Raw genomic sequence first — 21,965 nt, forward strand, 5'->3', positions numbered from 1 at the left:
GAGTTAAAACATGTCCGGGCATATTTCAAAGATTAATGTCCACATCACTAGCAAATATAGAGGGCGTATCAGTTATGTTAGATGATATATTAATATCAGGAAAAGATTGGAATGAACATAATCATAGGTTGGAGAAAGTGTTGAAAATCCTACACCAGAATGGACTGCACCTTAATGAAAAAAAATGTTTATTTGGAACAAATAGAGTTAAATATCTAGGATATCTAATTGATGATAAGGGAATACACCCAACGGAAGAGAAAGTAAAATGTATACAGGTGGCACCAACACCTCGTAATACTAAGGAACTTAGAGCATTTTTAGGTTTATATACATTTTATGAAAGATTTATTCCAGAAAAATCAGATACATTAGAGCCATTATACAGATTGTTAGACAACAACAAGGAGTGGAAGTGGACAAAAAAGGAACAGAATGCATTTGAAGAAGCCAAAAAAAAATTAACAGGAGAGTGCACCTTGGTTCATTATGATAGTAATAAGCCTTTGGTATTGTGCTGTGATGCAAGTGAATATGGTGTTGGAGCTATTTTGTCACATGTGATGCCAGATGGAAATGAAAAGCCTATAATGATGGCATCTAGAACGATGCACATACATGAACGAAGATATGCTCAAATAGATAAAGAGGCATTGGCGATAATGTTTGGGGTACAGAAGTTTCAGCAATTTCTATATGGAAGAGATTTCAAAATAATAACCGATCATAAGCCTTTGTTAGGTATTTTCAATGCAGAAAAACGAATGCCAGAAGTATTATCACCTAGAATGTTGAGATGGGTTTTGACTCTAAATAATTATAGTTATTGTATTGAGCATCGACCGGGAAATAAGATTGGCAATGCGGATGCTTTAAGCAGATGGCCGGTAGAACAAGAAATAAAAGAACCAGGAGATCCAGCAGAAGTCTTACTTTTGGAAGATACTCCAACAACATTCCCATACGATTGTAGAGATATTGCGGAAGCCACTCGTAAGGATAAAGTGCTATCAAAAGTATATTATAACGTATTAAAAGGATGGCCAGAAAACGTTGAACAGGAAGCCAAAGTGTATCATAAAAAAAGGGATGGATTATCTATTCAAAGAAACTGCTTGTTGTATGGTAGTAGAGTCATCATACCATTGTCAATGAGAAGCAATCTATTAAAATTATTACATGAATCACACGATGGCATCGTCATATCCAAAGCAATAGCAAGAAGTTATTTCTATTGGCCAGGGTTAGACGCTGATATTGAGAAAACAACGGGCAGATGTGATATTTGTCAAGAGCAAGGAAAGCAACCTAACTCAATCAAACATCAGTGGATTACACCAAGTAAACCATGGGCAAGATTGCATATAGACTTTTTTGGACCTTTTGCAGGTAGGCAGTTTTTAATTTTGGTAGATGCCTACAGCAAATGGCCAGAAATTAAAATTGCTAAAGACGTATCAAGTAATACAGTAATTGCTACGTTAAGGGATATTTTTGCAACGCAAGGGTTGCCAGAAACTTTGGTATCTGATAATGGTACAGCATTCACATCGGAGGTATTTGGTAGCTTCCTAAAAGAGAACAATATCAGACATGTGAAGACAGCACCTTACCATCCAGCAACGAATGGACAAGCAGAGAGATACGTCCAAATCTTTAAATCAAAGTTAAGAAAAATGAGTAATTTACCATGGTCTGTAAAGTTGCCGCGAATATTATATAATTTGAGAACGACACCAAATACAAGCACAGGGAAAACACCCGCAGAAATGTTAAATAAAAGACAATTTAGAACAAGATTTGATAAGTTTCATCCACATGCAGATATTACTAAACAGACATTCCAAAAAGAATATAATCAAAATGTGGAAATACGTGATTTTAATGTAAATGAAAAAGTGTGGGCCAGACAGTACGGAAAGTCTAATAAATGGAGTAAAGGAGTTATATCAAAAATTATTGGTACGTCTAATTATGAAATAAAACTAGATAATGGCGACACACAAAGAAGGCATGTAAATCAATTAAAACATGGAGAAGACAATGAGGTCCAGGAAAATGCCAGAATGGAGGAATTTAAACCTCAATATAGTAGAGAAGAAGAAGAAGAGGAAGATGATATGGTGGAGATCCCTCCGCAGGAGAGGTGGGCAGATATTATAGGAATTCCAAGCACCTCAGAAGAAGCAAACATGCAAGCAGGGAAGGCATTGAAAAGAATGCGAAGTATAGAAGAATCGGAGGTAGCCCAAGGTAGTGACAAACTACCAAGAAATGAGGCACCGGAAATTTATATGAAATGAAGAACATTTATGTTATGATTTATTGTTTTATTAATATATCGCCGGCGATCTCACCACTCACGATCAGGTAAATGTAACGGATGTTTTAAAGTTTTTAAAGCTTCGCTTCTGAGGTTCATAGTGTATTCATGAGAAGTTTCACATTTATAACTCAACTCAAGCACGCAGGATAGGGCAGTGGGTCAATGTAACAATTCGCTGCGAAAATGGATTCACAAAGACGCACGCGGTGGCAATAAGCCATTGCCCTGCAAAGGTGATCTGCCAGTTTATCTCTAGGACAGTGTCACGTTCCATTGTCCTATCCTCCGAATTTCTGTTAACACTAGGACTATAGGTCCAAAGCTGGGACAAGACAGTATTGTAGAGTGCGGGTCTCGAATAACAAAAATTCTCCAAATATTTTTCCTCACAAATGGCACTGGTTTTCAGGTGATGAGCCTGTTTGCGAACTTCACGTGGACTGGAGAGGACCTTCCCGCAGACCAGGCGGAGGTCCTCCGGCACTGGACCACTCCTCACTCCGGAGTCTTTGTCAGCCTCACGGCTTTCACTGTCTCCACAGTAAGTTTTATTTTATTACTTAAAAGCCACATAGGTAGTATTTTTTTGTTATTTCTTTCCACGGACACTCAAATGCAGTTTTGTTATTTTTGGGCTATTACTTATTTATTAAGTATTTCTCAGTTGTAAACACAATGATTTGTTGATAGTGAATTTTCCACTAAGAAATCCCGTGCCAAATTATAAATTTACACCTTTTTTTACATAATAAATTTTTAAAAACCACTGACTATTTATAATTTCTTGTACATAATTACCAACATTAGTCTGAGAATGGATGCAGCAACCTCATATAACCCGACTTGTTAGTCTTAACTCAAGTGAATGTTTCATAAACATATGAAGAAACATGTAAAACAAAATATTGAAATAAAGGTTCAGACTAAGGATAATTTTCACCAGGGCATCTCAGGTAAAGAAATTCCATATTTATTTGCATAGTTAGGCCCACCGACCCTAGTTCGGAGAAATATTTTTGTAGAAAGTAAAAATACTTTGTCACCTTTTATATATTTTTGCTCTAGTACAATGGTAAAACCATAGAATTATAATATACCAGAAGCCACGTAGAATCAAGTTTGCACACATCACACTGTGTCCGAAAATTGCCGAATGTAATTTTGTGTTATGTTTTACCACAAAAATATTCACACGTATTATCGCTTTCATTTTTTCAGTTCTTCCTAACAATTGTGGCCTCCACCATTCCGGTTCCCGCCGGGATCTTCATCCCCGTGTTTAAAATTGGCGCTGGTCTCGGCAGATTGGTGGGAGAGCTGGTCCACGCCACTTTCCCCATGGGACTGCGGTATGGGGGTTACGTGTCACCTATATTGCCTGGTAACTTGAAAATATTTTTATTATTTTAAGCAGTAACTTCGTGTTTGTTAGTGAAAATTCTTGGCGAAACTTCCTTGTAATTTATTATAGAAATAAAAGACGAGTGATATTTAAATTCACCAATAGGGTAATATTGCGTTTTTTTAGTAAAAAAATAATTTTTTGTTACTTATTAGGAGCATAAAAAATATTTTGAAATTTGTAATTTTGAATTCCCACAAAAATGGTCATTCCATTGGCCACGCTTCTAATACGTCATGATTTATGTTTATTTGTTCCTGACTATTCAAATTTGTTTAGAACATTGTCACAAATCTTGACGTCACAGCTATCAAGGCCAAACATGTCGCAAGACGTATTTAAAAAAATATATTTTTCAAATTTATATATGAAAACATTTCTCCACAATATGGATATTGATTTTGAAAATACAATTAATTATTCTAAATCCATTTCATATATTTTTATCGGTATTCGTAGTATGTGATATTTCCCTATTTGGAATAACCAATGACCAGTTTCGTCGCTTTTGCAACATCTTCGAAACTGAAATCTTAACTATAAAATTTTATGTATTTATACAATTGAATCGAATTATTTTTGTCTGAAGGACTGGAAGGAAGAGGAAGGATATCAGTCTCGAAGTTGCAAAATCGATGAAACTGGTTACTGGTTATTCAACAATTTTGGGTTGTGTCTTACTCTTATTTTATTTCCATAGTAAATTAACTGTGTGGTCAAAGATTCTTTTAAATGTTACTAAATAATTGTAAGCGATATTTTGAGTTTGTTACTAAATAATATTAACACTGGTGCAGGGTCGGCAATTCTGACTTTGATTTTCAACGAGCTCAAGACCCTCGATGAACTGCTTGTGCCAAACAAAAACATAAATTGGTACGTGATTACGACACCAGGTTTACTAGTATGGCTGTACTAGAGCTAGCTGTTCCTTGATATTGTAATAAATATGGCAAAAGGACACTGCAATACAGTATACCTAAAATATTTACCATGTTACCAAACAATATTAAAAATAGTGAGTTAAATATAGGAGTGAGACGTATACTCAAATTATGGCTAATGGCAAAAAGTTTTTTTGTAGTAATGATAGTTTTTAATTTTCAATAATTGAATAAAATATGTAATGTTTTTTAAATAAAATTATGATTAATGTAGGGAGATAAATTATTATTAATCGAAGCAATATATAAGAACCTGCTGAGGAGTTGTATGCTAACAATTCAGCAGGACTTTAATTTTAAGACTGTTGTGTAAATATTTTTGAAAAAAAAAAACATTAGAGCTCTTGAAAAAGTATTTTCCTCAAACCGATCAGTCGGTCTCGTGAAGATTTCAGCTGGTTTAGCACCTTCTCGAGCGAGAAACTTGATGATGATCCCCAGCGCAACGGAGGCATGTACCTCTTGCTCAGATGCGAAGCGAAAAAGGCTAGAACTGCTCCTCGACTGCTAGAAGCACGCCCAGGGCCAAAAATCTCATTTATATTGATTCAACCTCGTATTAAGCAAGAATGTTTGTATTCCCCAGGTGGCTATGCGTGTGTGGGCGCGGCAGCCGTGTCGGGTGCTGTGACGCACACAGTCTCGGTGGCGGTGATAGTGTTGGAAATGACCGGGCAAGTGACGCACGTCGTCCCCCTGGTGACCGCGGTACTCGTGTCCAATGCCGTTGCGTCGCTGCTCCAACCGAGTGCGTACGACTCCATCATATTGATCAAGAAACTGCCCTACCTGCCCGATCTTCTGACAGGACATACGGGTAAGCATAAAAAAGATATTCATTTATGTCGGAAAGACAATAGAAGATGGTTTATTTTTATATTGGATCAGTAGGGAAATTCCATACTTTTATTTGTTTATTCTTTTACAATTTTTTTAACTATAATTAATGTTCCTTCACTTTAATTCCCTAAATATGTATTAAAATAATACATAATTTTGATGTTTATTCTATAAAAAATTACAAGTATAAACACTTTTTTGTCTCTAAATTTTGCCTCAACTTTTTTTACAAAATGTTTTCCCCCTCTGTTGCAAAAAAAATTAGATCTAAAAAACTACCAAGGGAGGAAATCCAGCCTGTCTGCAAACATTTGGACATACTGAAAACATTGGTGAATTAACTAACTGGTAAAAGAAAAAGTGTAAAAATTGGAAAATTGTTTCACTAGGTGAATTGTTTCAGCCAGATGAATCTTACCCGCATGATAAAGGTTTCAGCTCTTTCACATCACAAAAGTCAACAGATGGAAGAGTTGAGGAAATGTGAATGTTTAAACATAGGCAGAATGGTGAATGTTACACAGTTTGTAAAGTGGCCACTTAAATCAGCCAATGACAGGTCACAAGCCCTGTAAATTTTAATTTAAATTTATTGATATCATTCTAACTTTGCTAGAATTCCACTCGTCCATGCGCTTTGTAGCTGCACGATGATTGGTTATCTAGCTTTCATATACCAACTTAAAAATACCTAAATTTTATAAATGGGGTCTAGAATTCCAATTGTCTATGCGCTTAGTAGCTGCAAGACGTGTTGTAATCCTCCTTTTTATTATTCATATTATTTTTATTTTTTTTTAGTATCATTAATACACTAAATTTATTTGTCAATTTTTAAAATGTGTAAATGGGGGCTAAATTTCTAACTGTCTATGCGCTCTGTAGCTGCAAGACGTCCTGTAATCTAGCTCCTATCTGTATTGATCTTAATTGAAAACGAGGAACTAGAATCCCAACCGTCCATGCGCTCTGTAGCTGCAAGACGTACTGGGATATTTATTAATTGTACAGCGCCCTTGAGGTGATTTTCACAAAAATGGCGCTATATAAATTATCCAACTATATATATATATATATATATATAAAAATGTCTAGACTTCCATGTAACCTTCTCAAAAATTGTTTTCCCTCTCTGTTGCAACTAACTTTTTTAGTTATTTGACCTGATTCACTCATCAATCGGAGAAAGAATGGCTAGAAATATTTACAATGCGAATCTCATGATCAAATTAAAAAATATACTCAAATCTTGCCATCTGGTCATGTCTCAAGTTGAAATAATCAGCGTTCATGCATTAGAGCACGCGCGAGGCGAAGGTTGTTGTATTATATTAATTATTAACATTATTTGCAGGTATGTACAATATGAACGTAGAGGACTTTATGGAGAGGAAGATTAAATACATTTGGAATGGTATCACCTACCAACAGCTAAAAGATATTCTAAAGGAAAATAAGGTTTGTAAGTCCTACGTTTTATTGATAATAAACAGTTAACTTTTTAAATTGTTAAAAGTTTTAGCAATGTTTCTCCGTATTAATTTTTGTAATATTCAAATACACATCGCTGCTTAAATTCAAAAGGGTCACATATCGAAAACCTGGAAACTTTTTATTGCAAAAATGAGATTTGAACTGTGTCAATAGAATTAAGAATAGTCCAGAAACCGCATACGCTCATCAAATAGAAGGCGACTAGTTTTTCGTTTTGACCCATTCGTTTCTTTGTAGACATCGCTCAGTACGCAACTCCCGATTTGAATTCAACTATGCCGTGTTGTGTCATTTAAAAGTTTAGAAATACCGCTGGGATTTTAAAGAAACAGGATGGGATCACATTTCACGTGTAATTCATCTCTGTAACTGGGTCTCCTGGCCTGTTGCGGTGCAAAAAAATAAAATAAAGCAACTTTATATTAATGTATAATTTTATGTAAATGATATGTTAAATGAAATAAAAAAATTGTGAAAGTGGCAGATTTGATATTTTATTTTTATTGTTGTTTATTAAATAAGTACTTACTTATCTAATAAACAACAATAAACATAATATATTAACTTGTCACCCCATCTTCTTCCAAGTCGAACACTTCTGATTAGTCTGTTCCACTCCAGTCTGTCCTCAGCCCGACGACTCATCAAATTTTAGCCCCGTAGCCACCTTTATTTGGTCAGTCCATCTATATGGGATTCTACCCCGGCTTCTCCTACCTTCAACTCGGCCAGACACTATTGCCTTTTCTAGATTGTCTGGCTCACGTCTAGCAATATGTCCAAAGGAAGACAGCAACCTCCTCAGACACACCACTGATAGACGAGTTGTAATATGGAGCTCTTCCAGTATCAATGCATTTGTCACCCCATAAAACTCTTTGATTTTATACCTGTTGTGCAAAAGCCCTCTGGGCGTATATAGATGATATTGTTGACAATCCTTCATTTTGTTTTTAGGGTCTGCGCAGTCTCCCCTTAGTGGATAGTCCCGATTCCATGATCTTACTGGGCTCGGTACAGAGGGCCGAACTTGTCCGGCTTATAGACAAGCACGTCGGCAGGGAGAGACGCTTGCAGGTGTGTTATGAACCGTTCTCCATCTCTGTTGTAATTTGCTAATCTTAATAGCTCCCTGCGAAGTGAAATTGTGGCTGTAAGTGAAGATATGGCTTCCGTATCTGCCGATAGTAATCGCCCCCTTGACAGGCCGACCAATTGACTTGATCCTTTTTACAGGTGGCAGCACAGAAACAGCAAGAGGCAGCTGAGAAGGCAAGAGAAGAACAGAAGAAAAAGACGAGAAGACCGTCTCGTTTTGAGGTATGTATTTCTTTCATTATTTGAAAAAAAAATTGATGCCGTTATTTTAAAACTGTTATATTCTCAAAACTGCTGAAACAGTTTCACAAAAAAATAATTAAACAGTTACTGTAAAGAAAATCTAGTAAAGAATGATTAATTCACAAATTGAACTGCTTCATGAAACTGTTTCTAAAAGCAGCATGGGCAGGCATCTCTCCCAGGATTGCACTTTTGAAGAATAATGGATAAATAAAAGTATACACATTGTACATATTTTTGGGAATAAGTAATAAATTAAATGCTTGTGTTGTAGGTGTCACCCGCCCCAGATATCCTGCGGCTTCAAGTTCCCGAGTCCCCCCTGCTGCAGCATGGCATTTCTGTCACCAGCACCGATCAGTCTGGACTAATTCCTGGTAAGTTAATTGTCTGATTCACTAAGTAAATAACGAACACAGCTCTGTGTGAAATAGATAGCCACTTCCGTGTGAAGATCCTAAAAAAGAGGACCCGGGACCTCAAGAATGGTAGGCGAACGCCTCAACCACTACCCTACGAGGCCGACTTATCCCCACTCGATTTCCCTTTCCACGATTTTTACCTGAGAGTAGCGATCGAGTCGAAAGCAATCGTTGGTTCTATTTTACACACGCAACTGTATTACCTATTTAATACCAGATAAATACGATTGCGGCATCTTATCTCAAAAGTTGCCAGCATTTCTAATTGCAATAATAATTTTATCTATTTCTTTTGTCTATTTTTCCAGGTGCTTTATTCCGGCCTAAATCAATTCTGAAGAAGACCAATTCTTTTACATTAATGCGTCCGATTATAACGAGCAGCACAGGCACTTCTCCGACCACACCGATACCCCATCCTTCCGTTTACAGCACTGTGACTGGTGCGGAAAGCAGGTAATAATATGGCGTTTTCTATCTGTACGGCTCGTAACTGGGCCATATTATGAAAATATCGTTATGATCGTAGAACAATGACGCAAGTGATATTCTTCAACTTAACATGAGAGCGGTTTAAATTTTTTGACACTGTCATAACTCAATAAGTGCTATAAAGTACAACTTTTGATACTTGGGTTAGTTATATTATTTGATTTTTTTCAAACCTGGAATATAACAAACTCCGGTGACAACTGTCATCGAGTGGAGGCAATACGGTTGGCTTGGCCATGTACTGCGTATGCCTCCTGAGAGCCTTAACCACGCTTGCCTGTTTTACAAGGCATCAGGTTCTCGACGTCCCGGATGTCCACTGCTGACTGTTCGTCGGCAGTTTATGTCAGAATTTCGGGACGAGAACATGACTTGGGAGGACGCAAAGAAGTTGGCAGCCGATAGAGATGCATGGAGGCTCTTTGTGGATACCATATGGTTCAACTAGGGAGCGGACATGGAATGATGATGATGGAACATAAAGCCTTTATAAAACCTTTTCAAGATCAAATACAGTGAAATCCCGAAATTACGTCCCCGCAATTTGCGTTTTCCTGCAATTTACTTATAATTTTTGTAGTCCCATTGAATTTTTCAGTTCATTTAAAACCCAGTTTTACGTTTTCTTCCCCGCTATTGCGAAATATTGGGAAATATCAGGATTTTTTTTTTTACATTTTTAAAGTAATAAAGGTCTATTAAATACTGTCCAGTAAAAAAAAAATCTGCTGTCGTCTTTACTTGTGTAATTTTTCATCCATGCTTGGAATGCGTCAAAATGAAGTTTGCTCCACACTGATTCTGTTGTCATTTGCAGGATCCGAATGGCGTTTGACGCCATCTTCAAGAAGAGCACAACGCTGCAGGACGTCCACCCGGATCCCGAGAGCGGAGTGGTCGGCGGGGTAGGGGGGCAGGGAGACTACTCCCCGCCACCTACGCCCCTCTCCTCGCAGAGATCCCCCTCGATATACAAGAAAGTTCAGCTGGTAACTATGTCATTTGCCAAACTCTCAGGGATGCAACGAAAGCAGTAGAGTTAAATTAAATTTTAATCGCGGTTTACGAAATTGAAACTTCAAAAAATTTTTTTTTTTTAAATATGAACGAAACAAATAGTCCCTCGGTCTTTAAAACTGTTTTCGGATATGTGGAGAGAGTGCTTTCAACTGGTTACTATTGATGATTATTTATTGCAATTTATTAAAATATGATAAAAAGACAATATTTTCAGAGTCTAAATCTAATTGCTACAGTTATTCTTCAAACTGTTGATTTTTGTGAAATTAAAAACCTGAAACTTTGTGTAGCCGACGTCATAGTCCTTTATTTTATTATTGTATGTTAGTATAAATGTTTCAATCATTATTTTAGTTATATTTAATATGTAACCTAGCATGTATGAGTCTGCGAGGCTAATTCCGTGTCTAACCGGCCGCCGCCGTATGAAGGACCGATTGAGCGGAGCGTGTCAAGCTAGCGGCCCTTTCACGTCCACTCTAGTCGGCGCTCGATTGTGCAATGGAGGGACGGGGACGGGGGCGGGGGTCGGGGTTTATACGTTGGCTAGAGGGCGCCTATTTACGTCGGCCGCTCGGGAGAATACTTGGCAAGAGTGGGGGGCTGGCACCATTCCCATACCTAAGTTAACCGTAGGGTCAGATTTTGTAACCTTGTATAAATATGTGCACATGTGAGAAATAAAGACATCGATCGAAAACAGTAAACACTCTCTTTTAACTCTACTCTGCCCGATTACTTCGCCACTCCGTCTTCAGATCTTCACTGCATCTTTCCTGGACTCAGCCGAATCCAGAAGCGGATTTACAACCTGCTAGCCGCCACTGTCAGCCGACAGTATTTGGAATAAATATTCATACCTACGGGCTACTGATACCTATCGCAGCTCGCAGTAGAATACCAGCGCCTTGCCGAGATTTTTACAGTCTCACAATTCTTTATACAAGGCGGAAACGCGTCTCGTACACTTTGTTTATTTGTCAATTTTATTCTGTATTCTGTAGAAAGCAGAAAGCTGCTAAACTGCTGATATGTACTGAAAAATAGGTCCATATTATCTGCAAAAGCCGTATGCAGCAAGCAATTTGCCCTATTAATGGGTGAATTCTGACTTGCATTCGTACGGCTTATCAGTGCGTGAGATCTTGCTCTAGTATAATTTTTGGGAACATACAAACCGATCCCTTTCAGCATGTTTGGATGATACAGCATGTTTGTTAAACCTCGTCACATCTGAAATAACGATCATCTGCACGAGCAAGAAGACATATTGGTTTTTATTCCTGGTTTCTTCCTTGCAGAAGTAAGCAACCATTTGCTTAAAAAAAAAAATTAATATACAGTAAAACCCCTGTTTTACGTTTTTCAAGGGAGCAACAAAAAAAACTGTAAAACTGAGGAAAACTACAAAGTGAGGAAATGAAAAATGTATGAAAAAAATTCAATTTCATTCTACAAGACTATACTAAATATACTGCAGAAAAATTGTAAGAACTGTCATAATTGGAAATTATACATATTTACCAATGATGTAATTAAAAATAATTTGTATTTTTTCAAACAATACTTCGATGTGTTATTTTTTATTGAATTTTTAAAAAATACACGCTTAAATAATTTTATCCGGGTACTTTAACCTTAAAAACACGAAAATAAAAATTCGAATTTGCATACAATGCATACGATTTTTTCCCTAAATATTGGGAAATTTTATTTATATGGTATCAGTTTTTTTAGTATGGCACCACAAAATTTCAAATGTCATTTATATCGCAGCAGAATTGCTTCACACTTTTATGATAACAGTTTAAACTATCTCCTTTTCAAATTATGTTTATAACTTCAAATAATATTTTAATTGCCAATTTTTTAAACTTTCTGCATCGTAATTTATTTATGTAAAGATTTTATTCTTCCTAAACATGCGTCAACTGTATGTCACTATTTAGTAAAATGTCAAAATTAGACCCATAAACAAAATGGTAAATTACCCTGCACCTATTTTGAATTTAGTGAGACAATAATTTACACATTTTTTTTTATTTGCCTCGATTTTATTTTCCATCCACCTGGCGTGGCTTGACGTCTTTTGACAGATTGAACGAGTTTCGAAAATTTTTCAACGTAAATCTAGGATTATGAAAAACACAAAAAACAATAATTGGGAGGGATATTTAAATGAGAATGTATGGGAAAAAAATGGGACCTTAACATTTCGGCGTAAAAAGTGGGAAAACGTCAAATTGAGGATTGTAAAAACGAGGTTTTACTGTACTCGGTCATACCGATCATCGTGGTTTTAGATATGACAGGGTTTAAAAAACATCCTGTATATACTTTCAGAGATCAGCTTATAGAAATATTTCTCAAGAAAAATTTGACAACGAGATTTGAGGGTGTTGTAATCCAGCACCCCTGCTAGAAATAATGATGGATACAAAAATGGATAATTATTATTTTCTTTAAGATATAAGTATTGCAAATATCCTCTTTGAACCTTCTATATATATCAAGGATGTGCTTATGCCACTTAAACCAGCCGATGACAGCTCTAAAATGTTCTCCAACCCAATTTGGTTGTAATGTCTTAATCTTAATTACTCCATAGCAAAATGCAGTCCTCATTAAGAAAAATTTGGACAAACTCAAAATATGTCTGATAATAATTATTGTTTTTCTTCATCAGCCCGGGGAGCGCGTGTGTGACATGTCTCCCGCAGAGCAGCGTGCGTGGGAGCAAGCGGAGATGGCGCTGCCCGCCGACTTCATGCGCATGCGAGAGCGCGACGCGGCGGGCGTGGAGGGATACTGTTGTCGCATCGACCCTGCGCCTTTCCAACTCGTGGAGAAGACGTCACTACTCAAGGTGAGTTGATCGTGAGATTCGACTTCATACGCATCTCATGCTTCAGGTCGGGACAGTGAGCTATTGCAGTGTTTAAAAGCAACCTGAGTAAAATATTTCTTGCTTAGCCTGTCAGGAATTTAAATTCCTGGATTAATCCAGGACCTCAAGCAGGAGGCTTTACAAGGCGAACTTACCCCGTTTGATTTTATTTTTTAGGTTTTTTTTGTAGTTTAGTCAATAACAATTGTCCGGGATTCTGGCACTGTGGCCAAATTCATGCGTAAAGTTACCTTTAAAAAAAATATTTGTTAATAAACCTTTTCGGATAGTTTATATGCATGGTCATTTGGGGTAAATGTAGAGATCCGTACATTATGTAAGGCTGAGATAAGCATTATCAACAAAATCAAGAAAAGAGCTCTGCGCTGGTTTGAACATGTAGAGCGAATGGACAGCAAAAGAACGGCTAAGAATATTTACAATACTTGATGGATGCAGAAATAGAGGAAGACCGAGAAAGACATGGCATGACCAAATCCAACAAATACTTGAAGATGGACATGTCAAAAGTCGGAATAATCGGCGCGCGTGCATGAGAAGATGTATGAATGTAGCGGAAGCGAGATCTGTATGCAAAGTATGCGGAAGCGAGAGTAGTATAAGAGTAATGTGGCGGTCCATCCTCTCTGCCTACCTTTACTGGGAAACAGCGTGATGGTTTGTTTATTTGTGTAATTTGGGGTGAATAGGTACAGGTTTTAAACATTATAAATCAATGCATTTAAGTAATGTGAATATTTTTTGGAACTCTTTTTGAGTCTATATTTTCTCTATGCACCTTTATTTATCAAAATAAGACTCAATCATTACCTACGGAGAAAAAAAAATTAGGTCTGTCCCTATTTACCTTACAATGGAGTTAATAGGGATAAGTTTTGGGGTGAATAGGTACAGTAAAAATATTTTTTTTAAATATCATTGTTTGATGGAGGAAAAACAAAACTACCTTTTACTAAATTTGCAAACTACGAAATTAATCTAAGAATCTCATATTTTTTCTGAGGCAATAAAAAAACATTGAAATACAAAAATAACTTATACAAGAAAGTTCAGCTGGTAACTATGAAAAAAAAAAAACAATTATCATTTTAAAATGTATCATTATTTTCATTGCACGACCCACAAAGACTGGGTCTATGCAAACTCGTCTCTATTTGCCAAACAACTTGTTCATAACCATCCTATAGCTTTTCCCTATTCACACCTAAGCTAGGTTATAAGTAATACTTGACAGTTAAATCAGTGTAAAATAATTTAGAATGAGATTTTTCTTACAAGTAAAACATGTCCCCTCTCCATAAAATTCTTCTATGTTGAATTAGTAGAAAAAATATGATATTTTTGTGGATTACAACCAAAGTTAAGTCATGTAAAATTTTACCCGTTCAATCAAAATTGCTTTCGACCTTCAAACATTTTATAATTTCATTTTGTAGATCAGAAAATATATGATAATTTGAAACAAAACATAATTTAAGGCATAAACTTAAGCCAAAATGGAGTAGTAATATGACTTTAAACTTTTTCCCAGCGATCAACCCTACTCACCCCAAATCACGGTACATATTATATGTATTATAATAATAAAAATACATATTTCGTTTGTTTCCACTTTTGTTTGTAATTTTCACCGGTTTTGTCGACGTCGGTCATGACAATACCGGTCACGGGTGAAAATTATAAATAAAAGTAGAATTAAACTAAAGTGCAGTTCCACCAAGAAATGTCAGCAGAAAAACTCAACATACATAATTATAGGTTAAAATATTGTTTTTCTCTTCAGGTGCATTCCCTCTTCTCTATGGTCGGAGTCAACATGGCGTATGTGACCACGATTGGACGTCTCATAGGAATCGTCGGATTGAAAGAGGTAATTATTTTATAGCTGTACAGTTAAACTCCAATTATTTGGACTGATGAGTGCCAGACATTATCCGGATATGCAGAAATCCAGATATTTGGATAAGCCATTAAATTAGGGCAATGTTTTGAAAGAAAACGCAAAATTTACACTAAGATCACCTTTTTATTGCTTTATTTATTCAAATTTTTTCCATTATAAACTATAATTAATAATAAAAATAATGTGACCTCACTGGGGCCGAGGACACTTAATAATATAATTTTAAAAAATATTTTTACATTTGAGAATAAACGAAGAAGACTAACTTAATAAACAGAGATAATTAACAAAATGTTCAGACAGTTTAAACACTATGTATTTATATTTATAATTCATTTATGTACATCTATATTATTTATATTATAAAACGCACAATGAAAGAACAAAAACATAACATAAGCTTTACATTTGTGGAGCAATTGATTCAATATTGGTTTGGGTGAATGAGACAATCCATTTTACTTCTACCTAGCTCCACTATCCATTTTTTTTATAGCCCTTTTGAACATTTTCTCGTTACTAATTGTTTTAATAGAGAGTGGAAGTAGGTTATAAACATGTCCGGCAAAGTTAATAGCTTTGACGAAGAAACTCGTTTACGAGCAGCGAGGTCCCGCATACGCCTGATAATGACCCGGATATTTGGCAATCCGGATGACTGGAGTTCGGATAAATAGAGTTCTACTGTAATTCTTTATGGAAAATCTATGTATGACGAGAAAAAGAGGACTTTATATGATCAGATACATCAAAACCTTAAATCGGGGCCTGTATTTCAGTAAGAAACAGTAAGAGATTTACTCGATCAATGTTAAACTTTAATTTGTATGAAATTTTACCATGTGAACAAAGAAGGTAATTAAATATTATATCTTTCTTTCAAATCAGAAAAACAAGGATGAATTTAGGCTGAATATTGTCAATATACGATCTCTCATGCGAATGAGTAGTAAAACTTTCCACGAAAAAAGATCCACGAATGTAATATGCAACAATGTTTTGAGTATGTCCAAATGCTTGCAGACTGGCTGGATTTTCTCCCTAGGGAGTTATTCATATTTAAATTTGTTGCGACAGAGAGGGAAAACATTTTTGAGAAGGGAATAAACAAAAGTAAACAGATGGATGAGTTGAGGAAATGCGGATGTTTAAACATAGGCAGAATGGTGAATGTTACACAGTGTGTAAAGTGGCCACTTAAACCAGCCAATGACAGGTCATAAGCCCTGTAAATGCCTAGACCACCATATTCCCTTTTCAAAAAAAAAATTCCCTCTCTGTTGCAACAAATTTAAATATGTAATATGCAAGGCTGAGAGGAGCATTATTACAAAATTAATAAAAAGGTGCTGCATTGGTTTGGACACGTAGAGAGAATGGATAGCGAAAGAATGACTAAAAAGATTTATTATACGAATGTTGATGGATGCAGAAAACAATGAAATGGACATTTGACACATGTGATAAAATTTCCAGGACAGCTTAAAAATGAAATAACCGTGTATTTTTTGTTTTTCTTTGCCGCTGTGTCATATATATTTTATCTTAAAAAATATTATTACATTTACTAAAGAAAATCTAGGTAGTCATAAAAAAACTGTTAAAAGATGAAGAGTGGTACTCAAATAAGTGTTAGCGTGAGTATTTTACAGCCATCAAGCGGGTAAGTAAGTTATTAATATTTTATGACTTTTTATAATTTTATGAAGTTATAACCATTTTATCGGATGTGCGATGTCAAAAGTTGGAACAATTGTCATGCGCGTGAAGATGTATGAGTATGGAGGAAACTTGGTCTGGATGCCAAGACATATTGATGTGACATTCTATTCTCTATGCCTATCCCTTGGGGGAAACAGCGTAAAGGTTTGAAGTTATTATTGTCTTTAGTACAACTTGATCGCAATTTTGTTTTCAGCTTCGTCAAGCCATCGAGCAAGTTAACGGGGGAACATTTGTGGTGCCTCCGCCCGTGACCGACGAGGCCCCAGAGACACCCGAGAAGATCCCCCTGGACCAAGACATCACCCCCGCTAAGGAAGAATCCCTTCCTCTTACTGTTAATAGGCACGACTGAGACAGAATGCACTCTCCATCGGAACTACAGGAATGCAAATCTAATCTAACCATCTGTACAATAATCACCGTCATCTTTCTTTTATGATACACTTCAAGACGGGTTATGATCCCGTGGATTCACGGATCAGAGGTCCGAGGATCGTACCCCTCTTCCACATCCGCTTCCAAGCGGAGCGTGTGGACATCACCAGACGTCTCCAGGATACTCTTATCACTAGCCAGCACTCTCGCCTTCTCTTACATCGATGCCACTTCTAAGTTCTGCCAAATACAATTGAAAAATTGTCATCAACGATCTCCTAAGACGGCGGGAGCCGCAGGTGTGAAGAATAGGCAACTTGGGTTAAGGCTCTCCTGAGGCGTTTAGTTTTCTAATAGTGAGTAATAACTCGTAGAAAATTGCCCCAAAAACTGAAATATTTTGCTTAGTTTCCAGAAAATTCAAGCAGTAATCTATCAAATGGTCATTTATATTTCAGAGTTGCCCGAGGTTAGTTTTGTTTATAAAATAAGTCTCGAAAGTTATTGATTTATACAATAAAAATATGCGTTGGCATATCATACGAATACTAATTGCTATTTAAAAATAATAATTCTGTGATCATTAAATAAAAATTGTCTGCATCACAAAACGTCCAAAGTTTTGCCTTTTTGAGTACCGAGCATCCTCTACGGTATTACTTTGAAAAGAAGACAGATTTTAGTTAGTACATAAAAAATATTTATTATAAATACTACTATTTATAAAAGACATTATACATACGTTTATTCATAGTTATTTTCTTCACTGTTTAACAGTAAAAATCTAATCAGAAATAAATAAGCAGATTTTGTTTTTGTTAAAGAACATGGTTCATTGTTATATTTTTTATACTAAGATTTATACATATCTTTAGAAATAATATTTAACACTAATGTTACAATACCCTATTTTCTCCCATACCCAATTCATCATCATCATACCCTTTTCCACGCCCGATGGTGCACAGGCCACTGCATTTGTATCTTAATTATTATTACACGAGGCGAGGTGATCAGTTGTATGCGTCTGGTACCAGTGAAATATTGCAGTGTATAACCACCAATATTCATGCAGGGTTGGCGAAGACGCCGACTTCTATACTACGAGGCAGACTCCACTCGATTTCCTTTTTCAGGATTTTTTTTACCTGAGAGTAGCCATCGAGTCGAAAACACTTGTCCAGGGTTCCGGTTCTATTAATTTATATTAATACAGAGCTGTATTCGTTATGCGTCCAGATACGGAATACTCTTTGGATATTAACGCAATTAGCCTCGTCCTTCCATTTCAAACTAAAGTTGTTTAAAAAATATATATATACTTTTAAAGAAAGAAGAAAAAGTTATCTTATCAATTGCCATTAATTATTAAATATAAAATGAATGAAAATAAACCCTATTGACAAACGAGCGCTTTCACACAAACAGGCTTCTTCAAGATTGATATTGATTTACCGTTTTTAATTAATAATCTTTTTTCAATTATCTATGTGCTATTTTATTAATTACAAAACTACATATTATATTATGTAAAAATAGTAACGTTTCCAAAACTCCACAAGGCCAAAAGCCCTGTGTTGAGTTGGGATACAACATAATGGAAAGTGGAAGCATACACATTAATTAAAAATCATAGTATAAATATAAATTATACCTGTGTATACGAGTATTATCATTATTTTAATATAAATTTAGACACTAGAAGGATCCACGATCATTTTATTAAAATAATATGTAATTTATATGATGTTAAGGATTGAAATATTTTAAAGTGTTACAAATAAACTATGGGTATTAGGAAACTATTTGAGCTTTACATCAGACAATAGGGTCTTTACACAGAAAAAAAAGTATTAATTTTAAATAACCAAATATGTGCAGTGGTAACGGACGGTATTATTATTTTTCCGTGTGACGTTTGTTAAATTTTCTCCACTGGTTAGAAATATGCATATTTGAATTATCTGAAAACTCACGGGACAAACGGCAAGTATTACATTACCGCATCATACTTGTACGCAACATTTGTTAAACACAGGCATGACGAGTAACGCCAAAATGACGTGACTCCCACTGCGGACCGTTTTGAACAAAAACAGTTTTTTTATACATAGCACCATTAGAATGGTAAAAATCCTCTAAATATTTCATATATTTTTCGATTTGCGAACATACCACATTTAAATGATTGTCATACCGAATTTATGTTGCCGAAGTTGTTGGCTGTTTTTGTTGTGACATTAAAAAACAAAAATGGCTATCTCCTGCTATGCTCTTTGAGATTTTTTGTTAATAATAATAATGCTTATATTATAAAAATACCCATTTCTTTTATTTATGTTAAGGAAACAGTTTAAAAGCATTAGAAACTCACATGTTTATATTGATCAGTCAATGACGATGGAGATAAAATAACTTTATTAAAAATTTGCATCACTTTTAGTATTGAATTGCAAGTTCTAATATCTTATTGATAAACTTTAATGAGACAATAAATTTATGAGTGTTTTTTGAAGGATGTTGTTGCTAATGTTGCTAATATTATTTTCATAGTTAGTAAAGTTTATATATAAAATAAGGTTTTTGCCTTAGTTATGTTATTTTAAATCATTTAAAATGAAATTAAGACGAAATTTCAACACTGTTCGAAACATGTTGATCAAAAGTTGAGATTTTAAGTTATTCTATTTTTAAAATCCCGATAATTGTTTTACTAAACAATATTCTAAACTTTCTAAAAAAAAAAATCCTCTAGTTAAAAATCTGCTTTAATTAATTTATGTCTATTTAGAAAATAATAACATTTATGTGCTATGCAATATTTGTGAGAAATGGTTTTATAAATTGAATGAAATTTGTTCTTCAGCGTAAGTCGACAAATTGATCAACGGTAATTGTGATTTGAAAGACAAGTGTTTTAAAATGTATAATTGTAATTTCAGTATTGCATTTAAAAATGCTATTTTAAGTTAATGCGATAAGTAAGTAAGCAGATTTAAAATTTGTTTACACTGTTTTGTAATATTTAAATTACATAACGGTATTAGAAATTTGAGAAACTCCTGTTATTATCCTAGTATTAACTTTAGTTGTAAAAGATAATAAAATGTATTTACGGTGTATTTTTTTTGTTGAATAACAATAAAAATATTTTTTAATGTTTGCCACAATTTTTGTTGTTTTTCTTGAGTTTTGAGAGTAAATTTATGGTTTCCTAAGCAAGACGGCCATCTTAACGGTGACCAGAGATGTCAACTTAAAGGGAACGTTGTCGCTATTTAGCGGCTGTGATCACCTAATTTGCAATGGAAAAATTAGACAAACTTAGAATTACAAGTAGGTATATTTGAAAGATAAAGAGTCGACAATGTTTTGAGATTTTCCAAATGTTTGCAGACTGGCTGGATTTCCTCCCTAAGGAGTTATTATTTAGATCTAAATTTGTCGAAACAGAGAGGGAAAACATTTTTGAGAAGGGAATATGGAAGTCTAGGCATTTACTGGGTTTATGACCTGTCATTGGCTGATTTAAGAGGCCACTTAACTTCGCAAAAGTCAACGTTAAGGGGGATCCTTAATCCCACCATCCACCTACAGCTGTTATAGAGTCCCGGGGGACTCTTAGCTGCGCATAGAGGAAAGTTATTATAAATATTCCTAAAGAGAATAAAGAACAAGAGTTCTGAGAAGAAACCACCATAAAAGTTTGTAAAATTTTGTATCTGGGGCATATTATGCGCGGAGAAGAGTACCACATGCTTCCTTGAATTTTAAAGGGCAAGATTGAGGGTCACCGAGGGGCTGGAAGAAGACAGGTGTCCTGGCTGCGTAATATACGAGGACTGTGAAGCAGATTTTCCGGGGAGCACAGGACAGAGAGACTTTCGCCAGAGTGATTGTCAACGTTGGGGATACCTGACAGGGCACTAAGAGAAGAAGAAGAAAGAATACAAACTCTATGCAGATTACGAAGGGGGGAAGAGGATGTATGGACAGAGGCCAACACGTCGTCCCCACCCCTCAGGATCTTTTCAATGCCTCAAAAACAGTTTTGTGTTTTTCATTTGCCAGACTCAAAAACATTTAAAATGTTGTGTAGATGATTAGTTACTCTTTTCACAAAAGTGCTATTATCTCAGTTTCACTTTTCTATGGCTGGCTGTCTTCTGCATAACTACGTTTAATTACCTCTCTCTAGTCCAAGCATCCACGCTACTTTTCAAAGCAAGCGATGTTGGACTGATTCAATGTGATTTATGCGATTCACATAGAATGGAGACCAGACCACGGAGGTATGCCTCCTATTCTAGAAGAGGGCGAACAGTTGAGCAATAACGAGTTTTGATTGTACAGACATTAGTAAAATCACAGGATATTCTGTTAATGAAGCCAAGTAATTTCAGTGATTTATTATAAATCATGCTTCAGAGTGTGCATTTCAAGGTTTAGTGCAAATTTTAAGTTTCCTAATTTTCTTTGAAAAAAATTCATCATTTTTGACAGTCCAAATCACAATTGCGCTCATTTTCAGCCACAAAAATGTTCACTACTACCCCGGAAAAAACGTTTCCAAACTGTTCGTACTGTGCTATAATGATAGCCTTCCCGGAAACGACCTGATTTTATTCCAATTGAATCCCTAAAGTATTTTGTTTTATTTGTCATGTTATTTTGGTAAAATAATAAATAAAGTGATAATAATGAAAATGAAAACAAATATTTTTAAATATTATGTATTTATATTCAGTCACATTATAGTTAAATAATGTGATA

General features: G+C 35.4%; 1 protein-coding gene across 2 annotated transcripts in view; it reads left to right on the forward strand.

The window, feature by feature from the left end:
- ClC-a (chloride channel protein 2) overlaps positions 1 to 17,803 on the forward strand; it is a 54,529-nt gene extending 36,726 nt beyond the window's left edge. For both annotated transcript variants that reach the window (XM_088228014.1, XM_088228015.1), the window contains 12 exons: positions 2,736 to 2,867; positions 3,545 to 3,707; positions 5,259 to 5,489; positions 6,867 to 6,970; positions 7,964 to 8,083; positions 8,243 to 8,326; positions 8,622 to 8,724; positions 9,078 to 9,225; positions 10,079 to 10,250; positions 12,968 to 13,147; positions 14,973 to 15,059; positions 17,011 to 17,803. In XM_088228014.1, coding sequence (XP_088084140.1) covers positions 2,736 to 2,867; positions 3,545 to 3,707; positions 5,259 to 5,489; positions 6,867 to 6,970; positions 7,964 to 8,083; positions 8,243 to 8,326; positions 8,622 to 8,724; positions 9,078 to 9,225; positions 10,079 to 10,250; positions 12,968 to 13,147; positions 14,973 to 15,059; positions 17,011 to 17,169 — 1,683 coding nt within the window. In that variant the 3' untranslated portion in view covers positions 17,170 to 17,803. The remainder of the gene's footprint in view (positions 1 to 2,735; positions 2,868 to 3,544; positions 3,708 to 5,258; positions 5,490 to 6,866; positions 6,971 to 7,963; positions 8,084 to 8,242; positions 8,327 to 8,621; positions 8,725 to 9,077; positions 9,226 to 10,078; positions 10,251 to 12,967; positions 13,148 to 14,972; positions 15,060 to 17,010) is intronic.
- The last annotated feature ends 4,162 nt before the right edge of the window (positions 17,804 to 21,965 follow it).

This window comes from Micrasema longulum, unplaced genomic scaffold (assembly GCF_059751315.1).
Source record: "Micrasema longulum isolate JH-2025_06_02 unplaced genomic scaffold, ASM5975131v1 h1tg000554l, whole genome shotgun sequence".
Taxonomy (NCBI): domain Eukaryota; kingdom Metazoa; phylum Arthropoda; class Insecta; order Trichoptera; family Brachycentridae; genus Micrasema; species Micrasema longulum.